This window comes from Ascidiella aspersa, chromosome 7 (genome assembly GCF_963924565.1).
Source record: "Ascidiella aspersa chromosome 7, kaAscAspe10.2, whole genome shotgun sequence".
NCBI classification, from domain to species: domain Eukaryota; kingdom Metazoa; phylum Chordata; class Ascidiacea; order Phlebobranchia; family Ascidiidae; genus Ascidiella; species Ascidiella aspersa.
Window position 1 is genome coordinate 23,445,519 of NC_139453.1, and position 23,028 is coordinate 23,468,546.

General features: G+C 34.1%; 1 protein-coding gene and 71 non-coding genes across 72 annotated transcripts in view; all 72 read left to right on the plus strand.

Moving 5' to 3' along the window:
* LOC146138415 (uncharacterized) overlaps positions 1-23,028 on the plus strand; it is a 50,327-nt gene that overhangs the window by 24,851 nt on the left and 2,448 nt on the right. Inside the window, exon 7 of the mRNA XM_083394057.1 lies at positions 22,553-22,731. Coding sequence (XP_083250183.1) covers positions 22,553-22,731 — 179 coding nt within the window. The remainder of the gene's footprint in view (positions 1-22,552; positions 22,732-23,028) is intronic.
* Trnat-cgu (transfer RNA threonine (anticodon CGU)) lies at positions 11-82 on the plus strand. The gene has a single exon. It is a non-coding gene; the product is annotated as a tRNA-Thr (tRNA).
* Positions 241-312, plus strand: Trnat-cgu (transfer RNA threonine (anticodon CGU)). Its single transcript has one exon. It is a non-coding gene; the product is annotated as a tRNA-Thr (tRNA).
* Positions 471-542, plus strand: Trnat-cgu (transfer RNA threonine (anticodon CGU)). Its single transcript has one exon. It is a non-coding gene; the product is annotated as a tRNA-Thr (tRNA).
* On the plus strand, positions 705-776 carry Trnat-cgu (transfer RNA threonine (anticodon CGU)). Its single transcript has one exon. It is a non-coding gene; the product is annotated as a tRNA-Thr (tRNA).
* Trnae-cuc (transfer RNA glutamic acid (anticodon CUC)) lies at positions 1,088-1,159 on the plus strand. The gene has a single exon. It is a non-coding gene; the product is annotated as a tRNA-Glu (tRNA).
* Trnat-cgu (transfer RNA threonine (anticodon CGU)) lies at positions 1,319-1,390 on the plus strand. Its single transcript has one exon. It is a non-coding gene; the product is annotated as a tRNA-Thr (tRNA).
* Positions 1,547-1,618, plus strand: Trnat-cgu (transfer RNA threonine (anticodon CGU)). The gene has a single exon. It is a non-coding gene; the product is annotated as a tRNA-Thr (tRNA).
* On the plus strand, positions 2,011-2,082 carry Trnat-cgu (transfer RNA threonine (anticodon CGU)). Its single transcript has one exon. It is a non-coding gene; the product is annotated as a tRNA-Thr (tRNA).
* On the plus strand, positions 2,245-2,316 carry Trnat-cgu (transfer RNA threonine (anticodon CGU)). Its single transcript has one exon. It is a non-coding gene; the product is annotated as a tRNA-Thr (tRNA).
* On the plus strand, positions 2,475-2,546 carry Trnat-cgu (transfer RNA threonine (anticodon CGU)). Its single transcript has one exon. It is a non-coding gene; the product is annotated as a tRNA-Thr (tRNA).
* Positions 2,936-3,007, plus strand: Trnat-cgu (transfer RNA threonine (anticodon CGU)). The gene has a single exon. It is a non-coding gene; the product is annotated as a tRNA-Thr (tRNA).
* On the plus strand, positions 3,167-3,238 carry Trnat-cgu (transfer RNA threonine (anticodon CGU)). Its single transcript has one exon. It is a non-coding gene; the product is annotated as a tRNA-Thr (tRNA).
* Positions 3,397-3,468, plus strand: Trnat-cgu (transfer RNA threonine (anticodon CGU)). The gene has a single exon. It is a non-coding gene; the product is annotated as a tRNA-Thr (tRNA).
* On the plus strand, positions 3,632-3,703 carry Trnat-cgu (transfer RNA threonine (anticodon CGU)). Its single transcript has one exon. It is a non-coding gene; the product is annotated as a tRNA-Thr (tRNA).
* On the plus strand, positions 4,015-4,086 carry Trnae-cuc (transfer RNA glutamic acid (anticodon CUC)). Its single transcript has one exon. It is a non-coding gene; the product is annotated as a tRNA-Glu (tRNA).
* On the plus strand, positions 4,249-4,320 carry Trnat-cgu (transfer RNA threonine (anticodon CGU)). Its single transcript has one exon. It is a non-coding gene; the product is annotated as a tRNA-Thr (tRNA).
* Positions 4,479-4,550, plus strand: Trnat-cgu (transfer RNA threonine (anticodon CGU)). The gene has a single exon. It is a non-coding gene; the product is annotated as a tRNA-Thr (tRNA).
* On the plus strand, positions 4,710-4,781 carry Trnat-cgu (transfer RNA threonine (anticodon CGU)). Its single transcript has one exon. It is a non-coding gene; the product is annotated as a tRNA-Thr (tRNA).
* Trnat-cgu (transfer RNA threonine (anticodon CGU)) lies at positions 4,940-5,011 on the plus strand. Its single transcript has one exon. It is a non-coding gene; the product is annotated as a tRNA-Thr (tRNA).
* On the plus strand, positions 5,175-5,246 carry Trnat-cgu (transfer RNA threonine (anticodon CGU)). Its single transcript has one exon. It is a non-coding gene; the product is annotated as a tRNA-Thr (tRNA).
* Trnae-cuc (transfer RNA glutamic acid (anticodon CUC)) lies at positions 5,558-5,629 on the plus strand. Its single transcript has one exon. It is a non-coding gene; the product is annotated as a tRNA-Glu (tRNA).
* Positions 5,792-5,863, plus strand: Trnat-cgu (transfer RNA threonine (anticodon CGU)). Its single transcript has one exon. It is a non-coding gene; the product is annotated as a tRNA-Thr (tRNA).
* Positions 6,022-6,093, plus strand: Trnat-cgu (transfer RNA threonine (anticodon CGU)). The gene has a single exon. It is a non-coding gene; the product is annotated as a tRNA-Thr (tRNA).
* On the plus strand, positions 6,483-6,554 carry Trnat-cgu (transfer RNA threonine (anticodon CGU)). The gene has a single exon. It is a non-coding gene; the product is annotated as a tRNA-Thr (tRNA).
* Trnat-cgu (transfer RNA threonine (anticodon CGU)) lies at positions 6,944-7,015 on the plus strand. Its single transcript has one exon. It is a non-coding gene; the product is annotated as a tRNA-Thr (tRNA).
* On the plus strand, positions 7,179-7,250 carry Trnat-cgu (transfer RNA threonine (anticodon CGU)). The gene has a single exon. It is a non-coding gene; the product is annotated as a tRNA-Thr (tRNA).
* Trnae-cuc (transfer RNA glutamic acid (anticodon CUC)) lies at positions 7,562-7,633 on the plus strand. Its single transcript has one exon. It is a non-coding gene; the product is annotated as a tRNA-Glu (tRNA).
* On the plus strand, positions 7,796-7,867 carry Trnat-cgu (transfer RNA threonine (anticodon CGU)). Its single transcript has one exon. It is a non-coding gene; the product is annotated as a tRNA-Thr (tRNA).
* On the plus strand, positions 8,027-8,098 carry Trnat-cgu (transfer RNA threonine (anticodon CGU)). Its single transcript has one exon. It is a non-coding gene; the product is annotated as a tRNA-Thr (tRNA).
* Trnat-cgu (transfer RNA threonine (anticodon CGU)) lies at positions 8,488-8,559 on the plus strand. Its single transcript has one exon. It is a non-coding gene; the product is annotated as a tRNA-Thr (tRNA).
* Positions 8,719-8,790, plus strand: Trnat-cgu (transfer RNA threonine (anticodon CGU)). Its single transcript has one exon. It is a non-coding gene; the product is annotated as a tRNA-Thr (tRNA).
* On the plus strand, positions 8,949-9,020 carry Trnat-cgu (transfer RNA threonine (anticodon CGU)). The gene has a single exon. It is a non-coding gene; the product is annotated as a tRNA-Thr (tRNA).
* Positions 9,184-9,255, plus strand: Trnat-cgu (transfer RNA threonine (anticodon CGU)). The gene has a single exon. It is a non-coding gene; the product is annotated as a tRNA-Thr (tRNA).
* On the plus strand, positions 9,567-9,638 carry Trnae-cuc (transfer RNA glutamic acid (anticodon CUC)). The gene has a single exon. It is a non-coding gene; the product is annotated as a tRNA-Glu (tRNA).
* Positions 9,801-9,872, plus strand: Trnat-cgu (transfer RNA threonine (anticodon CGU)). The gene has a single exon. It is a non-coding gene; the product is annotated as a tRNA-Thr (tRNA).
* On the plus strand, positions 10,262-10,333 carry Trnat-cgu (transfer RNA threonine (anticodon CGU)). Its single transcript has one exon. It is a non-coding gene; the product is annotated as a tRNA-Thr (tRNA).
* Positions 10,723-10,794, plus strand: Trnat-cgu (transfer RNA threonine (anticodon CGU)). Its single transcript has one exon. It is a non-coding gene; the product is annotated as a tRNA-Thr (tRNA).
* Positions 10,955-11,026, plus strand: Trnat-cgu (transfer RNA threonine (anticodon CGU)). Its single transcript has one exon. It is a non-coding gene; the product is annotated as a tRNA-Thr (tRNA).
* On the plus strand, positions 11,185-11,256 carry Trnar-ccu (transfer RNA arginine (anticodon CCU)). The gene has a single exon. It is a non-coding gene; the product is annotated as a tRNA-Arg (tRNA).
* On the plus strand, positions 11,419-11,490 carry Trnat-cgu (transfer RNA threonine (anticodon CGU)). Its single transcript has one exon. It is a non-coding gene; the product is annotated as a tRNA-Thr (tRNA).
* On the plus strand, positions 11,856-11,929 carry Trnae-cuc (transfer RNA glutamic acid (anticodon CUC)). Its single transcript has one exon. It is a non-coding gene; the product is annotated as a tRNA-Glu (tRNA).
* On the plus strand, positions 12,090-12,161 carry Trnat-cgu (transfer RNA threonine (anticodon CGU)). The gene has a single exon. It is a non-coding gene; the product is annotated as a tRNA-Thr (tRNA).
* Positions 13,017-13,088, plus strand: Trnat-cgu (transfer RNA threonine (anticodon CGU)). Its single transcript has one exon. It is a non-coding gene; the product is annotated as a tRNA-Thr (tRNA).
* Positions 13,248-13,319, plus strand: Trnat-cgu (transfer RNA threonine (anticodon CGU)). The gene has a single exon. It is a non-coding gene; the product is annotated as a tRNA-Thr (tRNA).
* Trnat-cgu (transfer RNA threonine (anticodon CGU)) lies at positions 13,709-13,780 on the plus strand. Its single transcript has one exon. It is a non-coding gene; the product is annotated as a tRNA-Thr (tRNA).
* Trnat-cgu (transfer RNA threonine (anticodon CGU)) lies at positions 13,940-14,011 on the plus strand. The gene has a single exon. It is a non-coding gene; the product is annotated as a tRNA-Thr (tRNA).
* Positions 14,172-14,243, plus strand: Trnat-cgu (transfer RNA threonine (anticodon CGU)). Its single transcript has one exon. It is a non-coding gene; the product is annotated as a tRNA-Thr (tRNA).
* Positions 14,403-14,474, plus strand: Trnat-cgu (transfer RNA threonine (anticodon CGU)). Its single transcript has one exon. It is a non-coding gene; the product is annotated as a tRNA-Thr (tRNA).
* Positions 14,639-14,710, plus strand: Trnat-cgu (transfer RNA threonine (anticodon CGU)). The gene has a single exon. It is a non-coding gene; the product is annotated as a tRNA-Thr (tRNA).
* On the plus strand, positions 15,022-15,093 carry Trnae-cuc (transfer RNA glutamic acid (anticodon CUC)). The gene has a single exon. It is a non-coding gene; the product is annotated as a tRNA-Glu (tRNA).
* Positions 15,256-15,327, plus strand: Trnat-cgu (transfer RNA threonine (anticodon CGU)). The gene has a single exon. It is a non-coding gene; the product is annotated as a tRNA-Thr (tRNA).
* On the plus strand, positions 15,722-15,793 carry Trnae-cuc (transfer RNA glutamic acid (anticodon CUC)). The gene has a single exon. It is a non-coding gene; the product is annotated as a tRNA-Glu (tRNA).
* On the plus strand, positions 16,183-16,254 carry Trnat-cgu (transfer RNA threonine (anticodon CGU)). The gene has a single exon. It is a non-coding gene; the product is annotated as a tRNA-Thr (tRNA).
* Trnat-cgu (transfer RNA threonine (anticodon CGU)) lies at positions 16,414-16,485 on the plus strand. Its single transcript has one exon. It is a non-coding gene; the product is annotated as a tRNA-Thr (tRNA).
* Trnat-cgu (transfer RNA threonine (anticodon CGU)) lies at positions 16,644-16,715 on the plus strand. Its single transcript has one exon. It is a non-coding gene; the product is annotated as a tRNA-Thr (tRNA).
* Positions 16,876-16,947, plus strand: Trnat-cgu (transfer RNA threonine (anticodon CGU)). Its single transcript has one exon. It is a non-coding gene; the product is annotated as a tRNA-Thr (tRNA).
* On the plus strand, positions 17,106-17,177 carry Trnar-ccu (transfer RNA arginine (anticodon CCU)). Its single transcript has one exon. It is a non-coding gene; the product is annotated as a tRNA-Arg (tRNA).
* Positions 17,340-17,411, plus strand: Trnat-cgu (transfer RNA threonine (anticodon CGU)). The gene has a single exon. It is a non-coding gene; the product is annotated as a tRNA-Thr (tRNA).
* Positions 17,549-17,620, plus strand: Trnat-cgu (transfer RNA threonine (anticodon CGU)). The gene has a single exon. It is a non-coding gene; the product is annotated as a tRNA-Thr (tRNA).
* Positions 17,777-17,850, plus strand: Trnae-cuc (transfer RNA glutamic acid (anticodon CUC)). The gene has a single exon. It is a non-coding gene; the product is annotated as a tRNA-Glu (tRNA).
* Positions 18,011-18,082, plus strand: Trnat-cgu (transfer RNA threonine (anticodon CGU)). Its single transcript has one exon. It is a non-coding gene; the product is annotated as a tRNA-Thr (tRNA).
* Positions 18,239-18,310, plus strand: Trnat-cgu (transfer RNA threonine (anticodon CGU)). Its single transcript has one exon. It is a non-coding gene; the product is annotated as a tRNA-Thr (tRNA).
* Trnat-cgu (transfer RNA threonine (anticodon CGU)) lies at positions 18,704-18,775 on the plus strand. The gene has a single exon. It is a non-coding gene; the product is annotated as a tRNA-Thr (tRNA).
* Positions 18,938-19,009, plus strand: Trnat-cgu (transfer RNA threonine (anticodon CGU)). Its single transcript has one exon. It is a non-coding gene; the product is annotated as a tRNA-Thr (tRNA).
* Positions 19,403-19,476, plus strand: Trnat-cgu (transfer RNA threonine (anticodon CGU)). Its single transcript has one exon. It is a non-coding gene; the product is annotated as a tRNA-Thr (tRNA).
* Positions 19,720-19,791, plus strand: Trnat-cgu (transfer RNA threonine (anticodon CGU)). The gene has a single exon. It is a non-coding gene; the product is annotated as a tRNA-Thr (tRNA).
* Trnae-cuc (transfer RNA glutamic acid (anticodon CUC)) lies at positions 20,179-20,250 on the plus strand. The gene has a single exon. It is a non-coding gene; the product is annotated as a tRNA-Glu (tRNA).
* Trnat-cgu (transfer RNA threonine (anticodon CGU)) lies at positions 20,411-20,482 on the plus strand. Its single transcript has one exon. It is a non-coding gene; the product is annotated as a tRNA-Thr (tRNA).
* Positions 20,638-20,709, plus strand: Trnat-cgu (transfer RNA threonine (anticodon CGU)). Its single transcript has one exon. It is a non-coding gene; the product is annotated as a tRNA-Thr (tRNA).
* On the plus strand, positions 20,867-20,938 carry Trnat-cgu (transfer RNA threonine (anticodon CGU)). The gene has a single exon. It is a non-coding gene; the product is annotated as a tRNA-Thr (tRNA).
* On the plus strand, positions 21,330-21,401 carry Trnat-cgu (transfer RNA threonine (anticodon CGU)). Its single transcript has one exon. It is a non-coding gene; the product is annotated as a tRNA-Thr (tRNA).

Genomic DNA, 23,028 nt, shown 5'->3' on the forward strand with positions numbered 1-23,028 from the left:
ATAGAACAACGTCTCTATAGCTCAGTGGTAGAGCACTGGTCTCGTAAACCAGGGGTCGCGAGTTCAAACCTCGCTGGAGGCACTAGCTCTTATATTGATACATAATGCTAATAATTAAAAATTGGAAAACGTTTTTATTTTTTGCCAATAAAGAAAAGAAACTTTGCAGTCAACACACAAACTATAAATAACTAACGATTTGAAAAATATAAACTATATACATTTGAGTTAATGAACAACGTCTCTATAGCTCAGTGGTAGAGCACTGGTCTCGTAAACCAGGGGTCGCGAGTTCAAACCTCGCTGGAGGCACTAGCTCTTTTATTGATCCATAATGCCAATAATTAAAAATTTGAAAATGTTTTTATTTTTGGCCAATTAAGAAAAAAAACTTTGCAGTGAACACGCAAACTATAAATAACTATCGATTTGAAACATATAAATTATATGCAATTGAGTTATTGAACGACGTCTCTATAGCTCAGTGGTAGAGCACTGGTCTCGTAAACCAGGGGTCGCGAGTTCAAACCTCGCTGGAGGCACTTGCTCTTTTATTGATACATAATGCTAATAATTAAAATTGGAAAACTTTTTTATTTTTTGCCAATTAAGAAAAGAAACTTTGCAGTCAACACACAAACTAGAAAACAACTAACAATTTAAAAATCGAAATTGCATAGGCTACAATTAGAGAATAGAACAACGTCTCTATAGCTCAGTGGTAGAGCACTGGTCTCGTAAACCAGGGGTCGCGTGTTCAAACCTCGCTGGAGGCACTTGTTTTTGATAATACCTAATGCTAATAACTGAAAATTAGAAAAAAGTACAAATTATATACAATTGAGTTATTAAACGCCGTCTCTGTACCTCAGTGGTAGAGCACTGATCTCTAAAACCAGGGGTCGCGAGTTAAAACCTCGCTGGAGGCACTAGCTCTTTTATTGAGGCATAATGCTAATAATTAAAAATTGGAAAACATTTTTATGTTTTGCCAATTAAGAAAAAATAATTTGCAGTCAACACACAAACTAGAAAACAACTAACAAATTGAAAATCGAAATTGTATACAATTGAATTGTTGGACAACGTCTCTATAGCTCAGTGGTAGAGCACTGGTCTCTCAAACCAGGAGTCGCGAGTTCAAACCTCGCTGGAGGCACTAGTTTTTAATAATACACGATGCTAATTTTAAAACTTTGGAAACTTTTTATTTTTTGCCAATTAAGGAAAGAGAGTTTGCAATCAACACACAAACCCACAAACAATCAACCATTTTAAAATCAAAATTGTATAGGCAACAATTAAAGGGTTGAACAACGTCTCTATAGCTCAGTGGTAGAGCACTGGTCTCGTAAACCACGGCTCGCGAGTTCAAACCTCGCTGAAGGCACTAGTTTTTAATAATACACAAAGCTAATAATTCTAAATTTCAAAACCGTTGTAATTTTTGCCAATAAAGACAAAATAACTTGCAGTGTACGCACAAACTATAAAACAATCAACGATTTAGAAATAAAAACTATATAAAATTGCAAAATTGTACAACGTCTCTAAAGCTCAGTGGTAGAACACTGGTCTCGTAAACCAGGGGTCGCGAGTTCAAACCTCGCTGGAGGCACTTGTTTTTGATAATACCTAATGCTAATAACTGAAAATTAGGAAACTTTATTATTTTTTGCCAATTTAGAAAAGAAACTTTGCAGTTAACACCCAAACTATAAATAACTTACAATTTAAAATCGAAATTGCATAGGCTACAATTAGAGAATAGATCAACGTCTCTATTTCTCTATGGTAGAACTCTGGTCTTGTATACCAGGGGTCGCGAGTTCACACCTCGCTGGAGGCACTAGCTCTTTATTAATACATAATGCTAATAATTAAAAATTGGAAAACTTTTTTATTTTTTGCCAATTAAGAAAAGAAACTTTGCAGTCAACACACAAACTATAAATAACCAACGAATTAAAAATCGAAATTCCATAGGCTACAATTAGATAATAGAACAACGTCTCTATAGCTCAGTGTTAGAACACTGGTCTCGTAAACCAGGGGTCGCGAGTTCAAACTTCGCTGGAGGCACTAGCTCTTTTATTAATACATAATGCTAATAATTAAAAATTGGAAAACTTTTTTATTTTTTGCCAATTAAGAAAAGAAACTTTGCAGTCAACACACAAACTATAAATAACCAACGAATTAGAAATCGAAATTGCATAGGCTACAATTAGAGAACACAACAACGTCTCTATAGCTCAGAGGGAGAGCACTGATCTCGTAAACCAGGGGTCGCGAGTTGAATCCTCGCTGGAGACACTAGTTTTTTATTAATAATGCAGGATACTAGTTTTTCAAATTTCTAAATTTTGTAGTTTTTGCCTATTAAGGAAAAAGAGTTCACGCTCAACGAATAAACCATAAAACCAATAACAATTTGATTATAAAATTGGTATACAATTGATTTATTGAACAACGTCTTTATGGTTCAGTGGTAGAGCACTGGTCTCGTAAACCAAGGGTCGCGAGTTCAAACCTCGCTGGAGGCACTAGCTCTTTTATTGATACATAATGCTAATAATTAAAAATTGGAAAACTTTTTTATTTTTTGCCAATAAAGACATAATAATTTGCAGTGTACGCACAAACAATAAAACAATCAACGATTTAGAAATAAAAACTATATAAATTTGCAAAATTGTACAACGTCTCTAAAGCTCAGTGGTAGAGCACTGGTCTCGTAAACCAGGGTTAGCGAGTTCAAACCTCGCTGTAGGCACTTGTTTTTGATAAAACCTAATGCTAATAACTGAAAATTAGGAAACTTTTTTATTTTTTGCCAATTTAGAAAAGAAACTTTGCAGTCAACACCCAAATTATAAATCACTAACAATTTAAAATCGAAATTGTATAGGCTACAATTAGAGAATAGAACAACGTCTCTATAGCTCAGTGGTAGAGCACTGGTCTCGTAAACCAGGGGTCGCGAGTTCAAACCTCGCTGGAGGCATTAGCTGTTTTATTGATACACAAGGCTAATAATTCAAAATTTTGAAACTTTTTTAGTTTTTGACAATTAAGAAAAAAGAGTTTACGCTCAACGCACAAACTATAAAACAACTAACGATTTGAAAAAAATAAATTATATACAATTGAGTTATTGAACGACGTCTCTATACCTCAGTGGAAGAGCACTGGTCTCGTAAACCAGGGGTCGCGAGTTCAAACTTCGCTGGAGGCACTAGCTCTTATATTGATACATAATGCTAATAATTAAAAATTGGAAAACGTTTTTATTTTTTGTCAATTAAGAAAAGAAACTTTGACGTCAACACACAAACTATAAATAACTAACGATTTGAAAAATATAAACTATATACAATTGAGTTATTGAACGACGTCTCTATAGCTCAGTGGTAGAGCACTGGTCTCGTAAACCAGGGGTCGCGAGTTCAAACCTCGCTGGAGGCACTAGCTCTTTTATTGATACATAATGCTAATAATTAAAATTGGAAAACTTTTTTATTTTTTGCCAATTAAGAAAAGAAACTTTGCAGTCAACACACAAACTAGAAAACAACTAACAATTTAAAAATCGAAATTGCATAGGCAAACAATTAGATAATAGAACAACGTCTCTATAGCTCAGTGGTAGAGCACTGGTCTCGTAAACCAGGTGTCGCGAGTTCAAACCTCGCTGGAGGCAATTGTTTTTGATAATACCTAATGCTAATAACTGAAAATTAGAAAAAAGTACAAATTATATACAATTGAGTTATTAAACGACGTCTCTGTTCCTCAGTGGTAGAGCACTGATCTCGTAAACCAGGGATCGCGAGTTCAAACCTCGCTGGATGCACTAGCTCTTTTATTGAGGCATAATGCTAATAATTAAAAATTGGAAAACATTTTTATGTTTTGCCAATTAAGAAAAAATAATTTGCAGTCAACACACAAACTAGAAAACAACTAACAAATTGAAAATCGAAATTGTATACAATTGAATTGTTGGACAACGTCTCTATAGCTCAGTGGTAGAGCACTTGTCTCTCAAACCAGGGGTCGCGAGTTCACACCTCGCTGGAGGCACTAGCTCTTTTATTAATACATAATGCTAATAATTAAAAATTGGAAAACTTTTTTATTTTTTGCCAATTAAGAAAAGAAACTTTGCAGTCAACACACAAACTATAAATAACTAACGAATTAAAAATCGAAATTGCATAGGCTACAATTAGAGAATAGAACAACGTCTCTATAGCTCAGTGGTAGAGCACTGATCTCGTAAACCAGGGGTCGCGAGTTGAATCCTCGCTGGAGACACTAGTTTTTTATTAATAATGCAGGATACTAGTTTTTCAAATTTCTAAATTTTGTAGTTTTTGCCTATTAAGGAAAAAGAGTTCACGCTCAACGAATAAACCATAAAACCAATAACAATTTGATTATAAAATTGGTATACAATTGATTTATTGAACAACGTCTTTATGGTTCAGTGGTAGAGCACTGGTCTCGTAAACCAAGGGTCGCGAGTTCAAACCTCGCTGGAGGCATTAGCTGTTTTATTGATACACAAGGCTAATAATTCAAAATTTTGAAACTTTTTTAGTTTTTGACAATTAAGAAAAAAGAGTTTACGCTCAACGCACAAACTATAAAACAACTAACGATTTGAAAAAAATAAATTATATACAATTGAGTTATTGAACGACGTCTCTATACCTCAGTGGAAGAGCACTGGTCTCGTAAACCAGGGGTCGCGAGTTCAAACTTCGCTGGAGGCACTAGCTGTTATATTGATACATAATGCTAATAATTAAAAATTGGAAAACGTTTTTATTTTTTGTCAATTAAGAAAAGAAACTTTGCCGTCAACACACAAACTATAAATAACTAACGATTTGAAAAATATAAACTATATACAATTGAGTTATTGAACGACGTCTCTATAGCTCAGTGGTAGAGCACTGGTCTCGTAAACCAGGGGTCGCGAGTTCAAACCTCGCTGGAGGCACTAGCTCTTTTATTGATACATAATGCTAATAATTAAAATTGGAAAACTTTTTTATTTTTTGCCAATTAAGAAAAGAAACTTTGCAGTCAACACACAAACTAGAAAACAACTAACAATTTAAAAATCGAAATTGCATAGGCAAACAATTAGATAATAGAACAACGTCTCTATAGCTCAGTGGTAGAGCACTGGTCTCGTAAACCAGGTGTCGCGAGTTCAAACCTCGCTGGAGGCAATTGTTTTTGATAATACCTAATGCTAATAACTGAAAATTAGAAAAAAGTACAAATTATATACAATTGAGTTATTAAACGACGTCTCTGTTCCTCAGTGGTAGAGCACTGATCTCGTAAACCAGGGATCGCGAGTTCAAACCTCGCTGGATGCACTAGCTCTTTTATTGAGGCATAATGCTAATAATTAAAAATTGGAAAACATTTTTATGTTTTGCCAATTAAGAAAAAATAATTTGCAGTCAACACACAAACTAGAAAACAACTAACAAATTGAAAATCGAAATTGTATACAATTGAATTGTTGGACAACGTCTCTATAGCTCAGTGGTAGAGCACTTGTCTCTCAAACCAGGGGTCGCGAGTTCACACCTCGCTGGAGGCACTAGCTCTTTTATTAATACATAATGCTAATAATTAAAAATTGGAAAACTTTTTTATTTTTTGCCAATTAAGAAAAGAAACTTTGCAGTCAACACACAAACTATAAATAACTAACGAATTAAAAATCGAAATTGCATAGGCTACAATTAGAGAATAGAACAACGTCTCTATAGCTCAGTGGTAGAGCACTGATCTCGTAAACCAGGGGTCGCGAGTTGAATCCTCGCTGGAGACACTAGTTTTTTATTAATAATGCAGGATACTAGTTTTTCAAATTTCTAAATTTTGTAGTTTTTGCCTATTAAGGAAAAAGAGTTCACGCTCAACGAATAAACCATAAAACCAATAACAATTTGATTATAAAATTGGTATACAATTGATTTATTGAACAACGTCTTTATGGTTCAGTGGTAGAGCACTGGTCTCGTAAACCAAGGGTCGCGAGTTCAAACCTCGCTGGAGGCACTAGCTCTTTTATTGATACATAATGCTAATAATTAAAAATTGGAAAACTTTTTTATTTTTTGCCAATAAAGACATAATAATTTGCAGTGTACGCACAAACAATAAAACAATCAACGATTTAGAAATAAAAACTATATAAATTTGCAAAATTGTACAACGTCTCTAAAGCTCAGTGGTAGAGCACTGGTCTCGTAAACCAGGGTTAGCGAGTTCAAACCTCGCTGTAGGCACTTGTTTTTGATAAAACCTAATGCTAATAACTGAAAATTAGGAAACTTTTTTATTTTTTGCCAATTTAGAAAAGAAACTTTGCAGTCAACACCCAAATTATAAATCACTAACAATTTAAAATCGAAATTGTATAGGCTACAATTAGAGAATAGAACAACGTCTCTATAGCTCAGTGGTAGAGCACTGGTCTCGTAAACCAGGGGTCGCGAGTTCAAACCTCGCTGGAGGCATTAGCTGTTTTATTGATACACAAGGCTAATAATTCAAAATTTTGAAACTTTTTTAGTTTTTGACAATTAAGAAAAAAGAGTTTACGCTCAACGCACAAACTATAAAACAACTAACGATTTGAAAAAAATAAATTATATACAATTGAGTTATTGAACGACGTCTCTATACCTCAGTGGAAGAGCACTAGTCTCGTAAACCAGGGGTCGCGAGTTCAAACTTCGCTGGAGGCACTAGCTCTTATATTGATACATAATGCTAATAATTAAAAATTGGAAAACGTTTTTATTTTTTGTCAATTAAGAAAAGAAACTTTGCCGTCAACACACAAACTATAAATAACTAACGATTTGAAAAATATAAACTATATACAATTGAGTTATTGAACGACGTCTCTATAGCTCAGTGGTAGAGCACTGGTCTCGTAAACCAGGGGTCGCGAGTTCAAACTTCGCTGGAGGCACTAGCTCTTTTATTGATACATAATGCTAATAATTAAAATTGGAAAACTTTTTTATTTTTTGCCAATTAAGAAAAGAAACTTTGCAGTCAACACACAAACTAGAAAACAACTAACAATTTAAAAATCGAAATTGCATAGGCAAACAATTAGATAATAGAACAACGTCTCTATAGCTCAGTGGTAGAGCACTGGTCTCGTAAACCAGGTGTCGCGAGTTCAAACCTCGCTGGAGGCAATTGTTTTTGATAATACCTAATGCTAATAACTGAAAATTAGAAAAAAGTACAAATTATATACAATTGAGTTATTAAACGACGTCTCTGTTCCTCAGTGGTAGAGCACTGATCTCGTAAACCAGGGATCGCGAGTTCAAACCTCGCTGGATGCACTAGCTCTTTTATTGAGGCATAATGCTAATAATTAAAAATTGGAAAACATTTTTATGTTTTGCCAATTAAGAAAAAATAATTTGCAGTCAACACACAAACTAGAAAACAACTAACAAATTGAAAATCGAAATTGTATACAATTGAATTGTTGGACAACGTCTCTATAGCTCAGTGGTAGAGCACTTGTCTCTCAAACCAGGGGTCGCGAGTTCACACCTCGCTGGAGGCACTAGCTCTTTTATTAATACATAATGCTAATAATTAAAAATTGGAAAACTTTTTTATTTTTTGCCAATTAAGAAAAGAAACTTTGCAGTCAACACACAAACTATAAATAACTAACGAATTAAAAATCGAAATTGCATAGGCTACAATTAGAGAATAGAACAACGTCTCTATAGCTCAGTGGTAGAGCACTGGTCTCGTAAACCAGGTGTCGCGAGTTGAATCCTCGCTGGAGACACTAGTTTTTTATTAATAATGCAGGATACTAGTTTTTCAAATTTCTAAAGTTTTGTAGTTTTTGCCTATTAAGGAAAAAGAGTTCACGCTCAACGAATAAACCATAAAACCAATAACAATTTGATTATAAAATTGGTATACAATTGGTTTATTGAACAACGTCTTCATAGTTCAGTGGTAGAGCACTGGTCTCGTAAACCAGGGGTCGCGAGTTCAAACCTCGCTGGAGGCACTAGCTCTTTTTTTGATACATAATGCTAATAATTAAAAATTGGAAAACTTTTTTATTTTTTGCCAATAAAGACATAATAATTTGCAGTGTACGCACAAACAATAAAACAATCAACGATTTAGAAATAAAAACTATATAAAATTGCAAAATTGTATAACGTCTCTAAAGCTCAGTGGTAGAGCACTGGTCTCGTAAACCAGGGTTAGCGAGTTCAAACCTCGTTGTAGGCACTTGTTTTTGATAAAACCTAATGCTAATAACTGAAAATTAGGAAACTTTTTTATTTTTTGCCAATTTAGAAAAGAAACTTTGCAGTCAACACCCAAATTATAAATCACTAACAATTTAAAATCGAAATTGTATAGGCTACAATTAGAGAATAGAACAACGTCTCTATAGCTCAGTGGTAGAGCACTGGTCTCGTAAACCAGGGGTCGCGAGTTCAAACCTCGCTGGAGGCATTAGCTGTTTTATTGATACACAAGGCTAATAATTCAAAATTTTGAAACTTTTTTAGTTTTTGACAATTAAGAAAAAAGAGTTTACGCTCAACGCACAAACTATAAAACAACTAACGATTTGAAAAAAATAAATTATATACAATTGAGTTATTGAACGACGTCTCTATACCTCAGTGGAAGAGCACTGGTCTCGTAAACCAGGGGTCGCGAGTTCAAACTTCGCTGGAGGCACTAGCTCTTATATTGATACATAATGCTAATAATTAAAAATTGGAAAACGTTTTTATTTTTTGTCATTTAAGAAAAGAAACTTTGCCGTCAACACACAAACTATAAATAACTAACGATTTGAAAAATATAAACTATATACAATTGAGTTATTGAACGACGTCTCTATAGCTCAGTGGTAGAGCACTGGTCTCGTAAACCAGGGGTCGCGAGTTCAAACCTCGCTGGAGGCACTAGCTCTTTTATTGATACATAATGCTAATAATTAAAATTGGAAAACTTTTTTATTTTTTGCCAATTAAGAAAAGAAACTTTGCAGTCAACACACAAACTAGAAAACAACTAACAATTTAAAAATCGAAATTGCATAGGCAAACAATTAGATAATAGAACAACGTCTCTATAGCTCAGTGGTAGATCACTGGTCTCGTAAACCAGGTGTCGCGAGTTCAAACCTCGCTGGAGGCAATTGTTTTTGATAATACCTAATGCTAATAACTGAAAATTAGAAAAAACTACAAATTATATACAATTGAGTTATTAAACGACGTCTCTGTTCCTCAGTGGTAGAGCACTGATCTCGTAAACCAGGGGTCGCGAGTTCAAACCTCGCTGGATGCACTAGCTCTTTTATTGAGGCATAATGCTAATAATTAAAAATTGGAAAACATTTTTATGTTTTGCCAATTAAGAAAAAATAATTTGCAGTCAACACACAAACTAGAAAACAACTAACAAATTGAAAATCGAAATTGTATACAATTGAATTGTTGGACAACGTCTCTATTGCTCAGTGGTAGAGCACTGGTCTCTCAAACCAGGGGTCGCGAGTTCACACCTCGCTGGAGGCACTAGCTCTTTTATTAATACATAATGCTAATAATTAAAAATTGGAAAACTTTTTTATTTTTTGCCAATTAAGAAAAGAAACTTTGCAGTCAACACACAAACTATAAATAACCAACGAATTAAAAATCGAAATTGCATAGGCTACAATTAGATAATAGAACAACGTCTCTATAGCTCAGTGGTAGAGCACTGGTCTCGTAAACCAGGGGTCGCGAGTTCAAACCTCGCTGGAGGCACTAGCTCTTTTATTGATACATAATGCTAATAATTAAAAATTGGAAAACTTTTTTATTTTTTGCCAATAAAGACATAATAATTTGCAGTGTACGCACAAACAATAAAACAATCAACGATTTAGAAATAAAAACTATATAAAATTGCAAAATTGTACAACGTCTCTAAAGCTCAGTGGTAGAGCACTGGTCTCGTAAACCAGGGTTAGCGAGTTCAAACCTCGTTGTAGGCACTTGTTTTTGATAAAACCTAATGCTAATAACTGAAAATTAGGAAACTTTTTTATTTTTTGCCAATTTAGAAAAGAAACTTTGCAGTCAACACCCATATTGTAAATAACTAACAATTTAAAATCGAAATTGTATAGGCTACAATTATAAAATAGAACAACGTCTCTATAGCTCAGTGGTAGAGCACTGGTCTCGTAAACCAGGGGTCGCGAGTTCAAACCGCGCTGGAGGCATTAGCTGTTTTATTGATACACAAGGCTAATAAATCAAAATTTTGAAACTTTTTTAGTTGTTGACAATTAAGAAAAAAGAGTTTACGCTCAACGCACAAACTATAAAACAACTAACGATTTGAAAAAAATAAATTATATACAATTGAGTTATTGAACGACGTCTCTATACTTCAGTGGAAGAGCACTGGTCTCGTAAACCAGGGGTCGCGAGTTCAAACTTTGCTGGAGGCACTAGCTCTTATATTGATACATAATGCTAATAATTAAAAATTGGAAAACGTTTTTATTTTTTGCCAATTAAGAAAAGAAACTTTGCAGTCAACACACAAACTATAAATAACTAACGATTTGAAAAATATAAACTATATACAATTAAGTTATTGAACGACGTCTCTATAGCTCAGTGGTAGAGCACTGGTCTCGTAAACCAGGGGTCGCGAGTTCAAACCTCGCTGGAGGCACTTTTTTTTAATAATACATGATGCTAATAACTAAAAATTAGGAAACTTTTTTATTTTTTGCCAATTTAGAAAAGAATCTTTGCAGTCAACACACAAACTATAAATATCTAAAAATTTGAAAATCGAAATTGTATGGGCTACAATTAGAGCATAGAACAACGTCTCTATAGCTCAGTGGTAGAGCACTGGTCTCGTAAACCAGGGGTCGCGAGTTCAAACCTCGCTGGAGGCACTTGCTCTTTTATTGATACATAATGCTAATAATTAAAAATTGGAAAACGTTTTTATTTTTTGCCAATAAATACATAATAATTTGCAGTGTACGCACAAACTATAAAACAATCTACGTTTTAGAAATAAAAACTATATAAAATTGCAAAATTGAACAACGTCTCTATAGCTCAGTGGTAGAACACTGGTCTCCTAAACCAGTGCTCGCGAGTTCAAACCTCGCTGGAGGCACTAGCTGTTTTATTGATACATAATGCTAATAATTAAAATTGGAAAACTTTTTTATTTTTTGCCAATTAAGAAAAGAAACTTTGCCGTCAACACACAAACTATAAAACAACTAACAATTTAAAAATCGAAATTGCATAGGCTACAATTAGAGAATAGAACAAAGTCTCTATAGCTCAGTGGTAGAGCACTGGTCTCGTAAACCAGGGGTCGCGAGTTCAAACCTCGCTGGAGGCACTTGCTCTTTTATTGATACATAATGCTAATAATTAAAAATTGGAAAACTTTTTTATTTTTTGCCCATTAAGAAAAGAAACTTTGATAACTAACGATTTGAAAAGCACAAATAATATACAATTGAGTTATTGAACGACGTCTCTGTAGCTCAGTGGTAGAGCACTGATCTCTAAAACCAGGGGTCGCGAGTTCAAACCTCGCTGGAGGCACTAGCTCTTTTATTGAGGCATAATGCTAATAATTAAAAATTGGTAAACATTTTTATGTTTTGCCAATTAAGAAAAAATAATTTGCAGTCAACACATAAACTAGAAAACAACTAACAAATTGAAAATCGAAATTGTATACAATTGAATTGTTGAACAACCTCTCTATAGCTCAGTGGTAGAGCACTGGTCTCTCAAACCAGGGGTCGCGAGTTCAAATCTCGCTGGAGGCACTAGTTTTTAATAATCCCGATGCTAATTTTTAAAACTTTGGAAACTTTTTTATTTTTTGCCAATTAAGGAAAGAGAGTTTGCAATCAACACACAAACCCACAAACAATCAACCATTTAAAAATCAAAATTGTATGGGCAACAATTAAAGGATTGAACAACATCTCTATAGCTCAGTGGTAGAGCGCTGGTCTCGTAAACCACGGGTCGCGAGTTCAAACCTCGCTGAAGGCACTAGTTTTTAATAATACACAAAGCTAATAATTCTAAATTTCAAAACCGTTGTAATTTTTGCCAATAAAGACATAATAATTTGCAGTGTACGCACAAACTATAAAACAATCAACGATTTAGAAATAAAAACTATATAAAATTGCAAAATTGTACAACTTCTCTAAAGCTCAGTGGTAGAGCACTGGTCTCGTATACCAGGGGTCGCGAGTTCAAACATCGTTGGAGGCACTTGTTTTTGATAATACCTTATGCTAATAACTGAAAATTAGGAATCTTTATTATTTTTTGCCAATTTAGAAAAGAAACTTTGCAGTCAACGCCCAAACTATAAATAACTAACAATTTAAAATCGAAATTGTATAGGCTACATTTAGAGAATAGATCAACGTCTCTATTTGTCTATGGTAGAACTCTGGTCTCGTAAACCAGGGGTCGCGAATTCACACCTCGCTGGAGGCACTAGCTCTTTTATTGATACATAATGCTAATAATTAAAAATTGGAAAACTTTTTTATTTTTTGCCAATTAAGAAAAGAAACTTTGCAGTCAACACACAAACTATAAATAACCAACGAATTAAAAATCGAAATTCCATAGGCTACAATTAGATAATAGAACAACGTCTCTATAGCTCAGTGTTAGAACACTGGTCTCGTAAACCAGGGGTCGCGAGTTCAAACTTTGCTGGAGGCACTAGCTCTTTTATTAATACATAATGCTAATTATTAAAAATTGGAAAACTTTTTTATTTTTTGCCAATTAAGAAAAGAAACTTTGCAGTCAACACACAAACTATAAATAACTAACGAATTAAAAATCGAAATTGCATAGGCTACAATTAGAGAATACAACAACGTCTCTATAGCTCAGTGGTAGAGCACTGATCTCGTAAACCAGGTGTCGCGAGTTGAATCCTCGCTGGAGACACTAGTTTTTTATTAATAATGCAGGATACTAGTTTTTCAAATTTCTAAAGTTTTGTAGTTTTTGCCTATTAAGGAAAAAGAGTTCACGCTCAACGAATAAACCATAAAACCAATAACAATTTGATTATAAAATTGGTATACAATTGATTTATTGAACAACGTCTTTATGGTTCAGTGGTAGAGCACTGGTCTCGTAAACCAGGGGTCGCGAGTTCAAACCTCGCTGGAGGCACTAGCTCTTTTATTGATACATAATGCTAATAATTAAAAATTGGAAAACTTTTTTATTTTTTGCCAATAAAGACATAATAATTTGCAGTGTACGCACAAACAATAAAACAATCAACGATTTAGAAATAAAAACTATATAAAATTGCAAAATTATACAACGTCTTTAAAGCTCAGTGGTAGAGCACTGGTCTCGTAAACCAGGGTTAGCGAGTTCAAACATCGCTGGAGGCACTTGTTTTTGATAAAACCTAATGCTAATAACTGAAAATTAGGAAACTTTTTTATTTTTTGCCAATTTAGAAAAGAAACTTTGCAGTCAACACCCAAATTATAAATAACTAACAATTTAAAATCGAAATTGTATAGGCTACAATTAGAGAATAGAACAACGTCTCTATAGCTCAGTGGTAGAGCACTGGTCTCGTAAACCAGGGGTCGCGAGTTCAAACCTCGCTGGAGGCATTAGCTGTTTTATTGATACACAAGGCTAATAATTCAAAATTTTGAAACTTTTTTAGTTTTTGACAATTAAGAAAAAAGAGTTTACGCTCAACGCACAAACTATAAAACAACTAACGATTTGAAAAAAATAAATTATATACAATTGAGTTGTTGAACGACGTCTCTATATCTCAGTGGAAGAGCACTGGTCTCGTAAACCAGGGGTCGCGAGTTCAAACTTCGCTGGAGGCACTAGCTCTTTTATTGATACATAATGCTAATAATTAAAATTGGAAAACTTTTTTATTTTTTGCCAATTTAGAAAAGAAACTTTGCAGTCAACACCCAAATTATAAATAACTAACAATTTAAAATCGAAATTGTATAGGCTACAATTAGAGAATAGAACAACGTCTCTATAGCTCAGTGGTAGAGCACTGGTCTCGTAAACCAGGGGTCGCGAGTTCAAACCTCGCTGGAGGCATTAGCTGTTTTATTGATACACAAGGCTAATAATTCAAAATTTTGAAACTTTTTTAGTTTTTGACAATTAAGAAAAAAGAGTTTACGCTCAACGCACAAACTATAAAACAACTAACGATTTGAAAAAAATAAATTATATACAATTGAGTTGTTGAACGACGTCTCTATATCTCAGTGGAAGAGCACTGGTCTCGTAAACCAGGGGTCGCGAGTTCAAACTTCGCTGGAGGCACTAGCTCTTTTATTGATACATAATGCTAATAATTAAAATTGCAAAAAACTTTTTTATTTTTTGCCAATTAAGAAAAGAAACTTTGCAGTCAACACACAAACTAGAAAACAACTAACAATTTAAAAATCGAAATTGCATAGGCTACAAATAGATAATAGAACAACGTCTCTATAGCTCAGTGGTAGAGCACTGTTCTCGTAAACCAGGGGTCGCGAGTTCAAACCTCGCTGGAGGCAATTGTTTTTGATAATACCTAATGCTAATAACTGAAAATTAGAAAAAAGTACAAATTATATACAATTGAGTTATTAAACGACGTCTCTGTTCCTCAGTGGTAGAGCACTGATCTCGTAAACCAGGGGTCGCGAGTTCAAACCTCGCTGGATGCACTAGCTCTTTTATTGAGGAATAATGCTAATAATTAAAAATTGGAAAACATTTTTATGTTTTGCCAATTAAGAAAAAATAATTTGCAGTCAACACACAAACTAGAAAACAACTAACAAATTGAAAATCGAAATTGTATACAATTGAATTGTTGGACAACGTCTCTATAGCTCAGTGGTAGAGCACTGGTCTCTCAAACCAGGGGTCGCGAGTTCACACCTCGCTGGAGGCACTAGCTCTTTTATTAATACATAATGCTAATAATTAAAAATTGGAAAACTTTTTTATTTTTTGCCAATTAAGAAAAGAAACTTTGCAGTCAACACACAAACTATAAATAACCAACGAATTAAAAATCGAAAATGCATAGGCTACAATTAGATAATAGAACAACGTCTCTATAGCTCAGTGTTAGAACACTGGTCTCGTAAACCAGGGGTCGCGAGTTCAAACTTCGCTGGAGGCACTAGCTCTTTTATTAATACATAATGCTAATAATTAAAAATTGGAAAACTTTTTTATTTTTTGCCAATTAAGAAAAGAAACTTTGCAGTCAACACACAAACTATAAATAACTAACGAATTAAAAATCGAAATTGCATAGGCTACAATTAGAGAATACAACAACGTCTCTATAGCTCAGAGGGAGAGCACTGATCTCGTAAACCAGGGTTCGCGAGTTGAATCCTCACTGGAGACACTAGTTTTTTATTAATAATGCAGGATACTAGTTTTTTCAAATTTCTAAATTTTTGTAGTTTTTGCCTATTAAGGAAAAAGAGTTCACGCTCAACGAATAAACCATAAAACCAATAACAATTTGATTATAAAATTGGTATACAATTGGTTTATTGAACAATGTCTTTATAGTTCAGTGGTAGAGCACTGGTCTCTCAAACCAGGTGTCGCGAGTTCACACCTCGCTGGAGGCACTAGCTCTTTTATTGATACATAATGCTAATAATTAAAAATTGGAAAACTTTTTTATTTTTTGCCAATAAAGACATAATAATTTGCAGTGTACGCACAAACAATAAAACAATCAACGATTTAGAAATAAAAACTATATAAAATTGCAAAATTGTACAACGTCTCTAAAGCTCAGTGGTAGAGCACTGGTCTCGTAAACCAGGGTTAGCGAGTTCAAACCTCGCTGTAGGCACTTGTTTTTGATAAAACCTAATGCTAATAACTGAAAATTAGGAATCTTTTTTATTTTTTGCCAATTTAGAAAAGAAACTTTGCAGTCAACACCCATATTGTAAATAACTAACAATTTAAAATCGAAATTGTATAGGCTACAATTAGAAAATAGAACAACGTCTCTATAGCTCAGTGGTAGAGCACTGGTCTCGTAAACCAGGGGTCGCGAGTTCAAACCTCGCTGGAGGCATTAGCTGTTTTATTGATATACAAGGCTAATAAATCAAAATTTTGAAACTTTTTTAGTTTTTGACAATTAAGAAAAAAGAGTTTACGCTCAACGCACAAACTATAAAACAACTAACGATTTGAAAAAAATAAATTATATACAATTGAGTTATTGAACGACGTGTCTATAGCTCAGTGGAAGAGCACTGGTCTCGTAAACCAGGGGTCGCGAGTTCAAACTTCGCTGGAGGCACTAGCTCTTATATTGATACATAATGCTAATAATTTAAAATTGGAAAACGTTTTTATTTTTTGCCAATTAAGAAAAGAAACTTTGCAGTCAACACACAAACTATAAATAACTAACGATTTGAAAAATATAAACTATATACAATTGAGTTATTGAACGACGTCTCTATAGCTCAGTGGTAGAGCACTGGTCTCGTAAACCAGGGGTCGCGAGTTCAAACCTCGCTGGAGGCACTTTTTTTTAATAATACATGATGCTAATAACTAAAAATTAGGAAACTTTTTTATTTTTTGCCAATTTAGAAAAGAATCTTTGCAGTCAACTCACAAACTATAAATATCTAAAAATTTGAAAATCGAAATTGTATGGGCTACAATTAGAGCATAGAACAACGTCTCTATAGCTCAGTGGTAGAACACTGGTCTCGTAAACCAGGGGTCGCGAGTTCAAACCTCGCTGGAGGCACTTGCTCTTTTATTGATACATAATGCTAATAATTAAAAATTGGAAAACGTTTTTATTTTTTGCCAATAAAGACATAATAATTTGCAGTGTACGCACAAACTATAAAACAATCTACGTTTTAGAAATAAAAACTATATAAAATTGCAAAATTGAACAACGTCTCTATAGCTCAGTGGTAGAACACTGGTCTCCTGAACCAGTGCTCGCGAGTTCAAACCTCGCTGGAGGCACTAGCTCTTTTATTGATACATAATGCTAATAATTAAAATTGGAAAACTTTTTTATTTTTTGCCAATTAAGAAAAGAAACTTTGCAGTCAACACACAAACTATAAAACAACTAACAATTTAAAAATCGAAATTGCATAGGCTACAATTAGAGAATAGAACAACGTCTCTATAGCTCAGTGGTAGAGCACTGGTCTCGTAAACCAGGGGTCGCGAGTTCAAACCTCGCTGGAGGCATTTGCTCTTTTATTGACACATAATGCTAATAATTAAAAATTGGAAAACTTTTTTATTTTTTGCCCATTAAGAAAAGAAACTTTGATAACTAACGATTTGAAAAGCACAAATAATATACAATTGAGTTATTGAACGACGTCTCTGTAGCTCAGTGGTGGAGCACTGATCTCGTAAACCAGGGGTCGCGAGTTCAAACCTCGCTGGAGGCACTAGCTCTTTTATTGAGGCATAACGCTAATAATTAAAAATTGGTAAACATTTTTATGTTTTGCCAATTAAGAAAAAATAATTTGCAGTCAACACACAAACTAGAAAACAACTAACAAATTGAAAATCGAAATTGTATACAATTGGATTGTTGAACAACCTCTCTATAGCTCAGTGGTAGAGCACTGGTCTCTCAAACCAGGGGTCGCGAGTTCAAATCTCGCTGGAGGCACTTGTTTTTAATAATCCCGATGCTAATTTTTAAAACTTTGGAAACTTTTTTATTTTTTGCCAATTAAGGAAAGAGAGTTTGCAATCAACACACAAACCAACAAACAATCAACCATTTTAAAATCAAAATTGTATGGGCAACAATTAAAGGATTGAACAACGTCTCTATAGCTCAGTGGTAGAGCGCTGGTCTCGTAAACCACGGGTCGCGAGTTCAAACCTCGCTGAAGGCACTAGTTTTTAATAATACACAAAGCTAATAATTCTAAATTTCAAAACCGTTGTAAATTTTGCCAATAAAGACATAATAATTTGCAGTGTACGCACAAACTATAAAACAATCAACGATTTAGAAATAAAAACTATATAAAATTGCAAAATTGTACAACGTCTCTAAAGCTCAGTGGTAGAGCACTGGTCTCGTAAACCAGGGGTCGCGAGTTCAAACATCGCTGGAGGCACTTGTTTTTGATAATACCTTATGCTAATAACTGAAAATTAGGAATCTTTATTATTTTTTGCCAATTTAGTAAAGAAACTTTGCAGTCAACGCCCAAACAATAAATAACTAACAATTTAAAATCGAAATTGTATAGGCTACAATTAGAGAATAGATCAACGTCTCTATTTCTCTATGGTAGAACTCTGGTCTCGTAAACCAGGGGTCGCGAATTCACACCTCGCTGGAGGCACTAGCTCTTTTATTGATACATAATGCTAATAATTAAAAATTGGAAAACTTTTTTATTTTTTGCCTATTAAGAAAAGAAACTTTGCAGTCAACACACAAACTATAAATAACTAACAAATTAAAAATCGAAATTGCATAGGTTACAATTAGATAATAGAACAACGTCTCTATAGCTCAGTGGTAGAGCACTGGTCTCGTAAACCAGGGGTCGCGCGTTCAAACCTCGCTGGAGGCACTAGCTCTTTTATTAATACATAATGCTAATAATTAAAAATTGGAAAACTTTTTTATTTTTTGCCAATTAAGAAAAAAAACTTTGCAGTCAACACACAAACTATAAATAACTAACGAATTAAAAATCGAAATTGCATAGGCTACAATTAGAGAATAGAACAACGTCTCTATAGCTCAGTGGTAGAGCACTGGTCTCGTAAACCAGGGGTCGCGAGTTGAATCCTCGCTCGAGACACTAGTTTTTTATTAATAATGCGGGATACTAGTTTTTCAAATTTCTAAATTTTTGTAGTTTTTGCCTATTAAGGAAAAAGAGTTCACGCTCAACGAATAAACCATAAAACCAATAACAATTTGATTGTAAAATTTGTATACAATTGATTTATTGAACAACGTCTTTATTGTTCAGTGGGAAAGCGCTGGTCTCGTAAACCAGGGGTCGCAAGTTCAAACCTCGCTGGAGGCACAAGCTTTTTTATTGAGGCATAATGCTAATAATTCAAAATTTTGAATCTTTTTTAGTTTTTGCCAATTAAGAAAAGAAACTTTGCAGTCAACACACAAACTATAAATAACTAACAATTTGCAAATCTAAATTGTATAGGCTACAATTAGAGAATAGAAAAACGTCTCTATAACTCAGTGGTAGGGCACTGGTCTCGTAAACCAGCGGTCGCGAGTTCAAACCTCGCTGGAGCGACTTGTTTTTAATAATACATAATGCTAATAATTGAAAATTGGAAAACTTTTTTATTTTTTGCCAATTTTGAAAAGAAAGTTTGCATTCAACGCACGAACTATAAATCACTAACAATTTGAAAAATATAAATTATACACAATTGAATTTTTGAACGACGTCTCTATAGCTCCGTGGTAGAGCAATTAACCATAAAACCAATAGCAATTTGATTATAAAATTTGTATACAATTGATTAATTGAACAACGTCTTTATAGTTCAGTGGGAGAGCGCTGGTCTCGTAAACCAGGTGTCGCAAGTTCAAACCTCGCTGGAGGCACAAGCTCTTTTATTAATACATAATGCTAATAATTAAAAATTGGAAAACTTTTTTATTTTTTGCCAATTAAGAAAAGAAACTTTTCAGTCAACACACAAACTATAAATAACTCACGATTTGAAATGTACAAATTATATACAATTGAGTTATTGAACGACGTCTGTATAGCTCAGTGGTAGACCATTGATCTCGTAAACCAGGGGTCGCGAGTTCAAACCTCGCTGGAGGCACTAGCTCTTTTATTGAGGCATAATGCTAATAATAAAAATTGGAAAACATTTTTATATTTTGCCAATTAAGAAAAAATAATTTGCTGTCAACACATAAACTAGAAAACAACTAACAAATTGAAAATCGAAATTGTATACAATTGAATTGTTGAACAACGTCTCTATAGCTCAGTGGTAGAACACTGGTCTCTCAAACCAGGGGTCGCGAGTTCAAACCTCGCTGGAGGCACTAGTTTTTAATAATCCCGATGCTAATTTTTAAAACTTTGGAAACTTTTTTATTTTTTGCCAATTAAGGAAAGAGAGGTTGCAATCAACACACAAACCCACAAACAATCAACCATTGTAAAATAAAAATTGTATAGGCAACAATTAAAGGATTGAACAACGTCTCTATAGCCCAGTGGTAGAGCACTGGTCTCGTAAACCACGGGTCGCGAGTTCAAACCTCGCTGAAGACACTAGTTTTTAATAATACACAAAGCTAATAATTATAAATTTCAAAACCGTTGTAGTTTTTGCCAATAAAACAAAATAATTTGCAGTGTACGCACAAACTAGAAAACAATCAACGATTTAGAAATAAAAACTATATAAAATTGCAAAATAGTACAACGTCTCTATAGCTCAGTGGTAGAGCACTGGTCTCGTAAACCAGGGGTCGCGAGTTCAAACCTCGCTGGAGGCACTAGCTCTTTTATTAATACATAATGCTAATAACTAAAAATTGGAAAACTTTTTTATTTTTTGCCAATAAAGACATAATAATTTGCAGTGTACGCACAAACTATAAACAATCAACGATTTAAAAATAAAAACTAAATAAAATTGCAAAATTGTACAACGTCTCTAAAGCTCAGTGGTAGAGCACTGGTCTCGTAAACCAGGGGTAGCGAGTTCAAACCTTGCTGGAGGCACTTGTTTTTGATAATACCTAATGCTAATAACTGAAAATTAGAAAACTTTATTATTTTTTGACAATTTAGTAAAGAAACTTTGCAGTTAACACCCAAACTATAAATAACTAACAATTTAAAATCGAAATTGTATAGGCTACAATTAGAGAATAGATCAACGTCTCTATTTCTCTATGGTAGAACTCTGGTCTCGTAAACCAGGGGTCGCGAGTTCAAACCTTGCTGGAGGCACTTGTTTTTGATAATACCTAATGCTAATAACTGAAAATTGGAAAATTTTTTTATTTTTTGCCAATTAAGAAAAGAAACTTTGCAGTCAACACACAAACTATAAATAACTAACGAATTAAAAATCGAAATTGCATAGGCTACAATTACAGAATAGAACAACGTTTCTATAGCTCAGTGGTAGAGCACTGGTCTCGTAAACCAGGGGTCGCGAGTTGAAACCTCTCTGGAGGCACTAGCTCTTTTATTGATACATAATGCTAATAATTAAAAATTGGAAAACTTTTTTGTTTTTTGCTAATTAAGAAAAGAAACTTTGCAGTCAACACACAAACTATAAATAACTAACGATTTGAAAAATATATATTATATACAGTTGAGTTATTGAACGACATCTCTATAGCTCAGTGGTAGAGCAGTGTTCTCGTAAACCAGGGGTCGCGAGTTCAAACCTCGTTGGAGGAACTAGCTGTTTTATTGACACACAAGACTAATAATTCAAAATTTCGAAACATTTTTAGTTTTTGCCAATTAAGAAAAGAGTGTTTGCAGTCAACACACAAACTATAAATAACTAACAATTTGAAAATCGAATTTGTATACAATTGAATCATTGAACAACGTCTCTATAACTGAGTGGTAGAGCACTGGTCTCGTAAACCAGGGATCGCTATTTCAAACCTCGTTGGATGAACTAGCTGTTTTATTGACACACAAACCTAGTAATTCAAAATTTCGAAACTTTTTAGTTTTTGGCAATTAAGAGATAAGAGTTTGCAGTCAACACACAAACTATTAAACAACTAACAATTTGAAAATCGAAATTGTATACAATTGAATTGTTGGACAACGTCTCTATAGTTCAGTGGTAGAGCACTGTTCTCGTAAACCAGGGGTCGCGAGTTGAAACCTCGCTGGAGGCACCAGTTTTTTATTAATAATGCAGGATGCTAGTATTTCAAATTTCTAAATTTTTGTAGTTTTTGCCAATTGAGAAAAAAGAGTTTTCGCTCAACGCACAAACCATAAAACTACTAACAATTTGAAAATATACATTTGAATTATTGAACAACGTCTCTATAGCTCAGAGGTACAGCACTGGTCTCGTAAACCAGGTGTCGCGAGTTCAAACCTTTCCTGAAAACTAAGGTTGTATACTATATTTTTTTTGAAATTCGGATTTCTAATGTTTGGAAAAGTAGGTTAGCATAGGTAAAAAAGAACATTTTTTAAATCGGTATTTTGTGATAATTAAGCATTTTATGTCCTGTATTTGCCGATGTAAGTTTTGTTTAAACCATTTGTCGTCCTAATCAAAATTGAAATTTGTAGCAGCCTATTGAGTATTTGTGATTTTTTAATCCACACATTTTATAATGTCCATAGGCGCAAGTTGGTATTCGCCGTTGTACCACGTCCAGAAAATATCATTCCTTCCAAGCAGCGGCAATCGCCCAAGAGTTCGCGACATTTTCGTTCTGGTGGTAAATGGCCCTTCCACAGACAACGACCCGGCATACGACCCGAGCATTCCGGCAAGACAACTGAGGGACAATGGAGTAAATGTAGGTTTTTGTGTGACCGTAAATATAGTCAACGCGAACGGTAACTTTCATACTCTATGCTAATTTTGTTTTCAAGTAATAAGTTGATCACTCGTTGTGCGAAACAACATTGCGTCGCCGTTGGATTTGGTTGGGTCGTCGACTGCAGTATAGTTTCATATTTTGGTGATTGATTTTAAGCAATATTTCTTCAACATTTGAGAAATGTTGCAAACAGCACGTATACCTGGTCATTTTAACTAAATTTCCGCTGATTAATTCGAATTTATTATGTTTCATTCGCTTACAACAAGTTCA